Raw genomic sequence first — 910 nt, 5'->3', positions numbered from 1 at the left:
AAAAAAGATCCCAGCCTGGCCTGAGTCGACAAAATGACCATAAAAACTATTTTAACAAAAGTGTGTATATATTAAAAGAATCCACAGCCACAACCCTCTGGACTGGAGCAGATAAAAGGACAAAGCTACTGATGAGAATACATATTAAATACGCATCTGCCTGACAAATGAACTGATTACAGCCCTGCACACCCTGTCATCATCTCTGCTCATCACTCTTACGCCTCCTACTTCCTTTTACCACTTCAACATCCATCTGCCTGCACACAGATACACACAGATGTCATGCTTTCACAAAAGATGGTGTTCATTTCTCCTCCCTCGAAGCAGACGAGGGGCATCTTCCTCTCACCTGCATCCAGAAGAACAGTCTCTTGGATCCGGCCTTGAACTTCAGCACGTAGACACGTCCTGTGGTGCACTGGTTCACCCTCTTGAATTCACAGTCATCGGGGAAGATGATCAGATCCTGGAACAGGAAAGGTTCAACGTTAGTCATTAAAGACAGAGAGGGACAAAACACTGGGGTTGCTCTGCCACAACAACTCACCATCAACCAGTTACCAAAAGGGAAAACAAAGGCAGCAACATATCAGTGCAGCTCTGAAACAAAGACTCAGTCACCTTGCTGCTCTGTGGAAGGACAGCTAAATTAGGATTTAATGTGTCAGCATTGGCTGTATGAAAAACGCTTTCATGTACGAATGCAGAATGGATTAAAAAAAAAAGGAAAATGACAAACTGAGACGCCTTTTTTCATTGCAGGAGAGCTGCCACTACCATGTTTTCTTTGTGGTATTTGTGCACAACATGTCTGAACGTGGTTCCAACTTCTGTCATGATGATCAAACCTGCTGTCGAAGAAAACTCCGAAACAACACAGTTGTTGCACCATCGAGTACAAGGTCTA

The 910-nt window shown here is 43.8% G+C and overlaps 1 protein-coding gene across 2 annotated transcripts in view; it reads right to left on the bottom strand.

The window, feature by feature from the left end:
- adrm1 (adhesion regulating molecule 1) overlaps positions 1-910 on the bottom strand; it is a 5,292-nt gene that overhangs the window by 3,534 nt on the left and 848 nt on the right. For both annotated transcript variants that reach the window (XM_035656333.1, XM_035656332.1), the window contains exon 2: positions 353-469. In XM_035656333.1, coding sequence (XP_035512226.1) covers positions 353-469 — 117 coding nt within the window. The remainder of the gene's footprint in view (positions 1-352; positions 470-910) is intronic.

This window comes from Morone saxatilis, unplaced genomic scaffold, assembly GCF_004916995.1.
Source record: "Morone saxatilis isolate NCDOM2014 unplaced genomic scaffold, NCSU_SB_2.0 Contig15, whole genome shotgun sequence".
Taxonomy (NCBI): domain Eukaryota; kingdom Metazoa; phylum Chordata; class Actinopteri; family Moronidae; genus Morone; species Morone saxatilis.
This window is presented reverse-complemented; position numbering and strand designations above follow the sequence as displayed.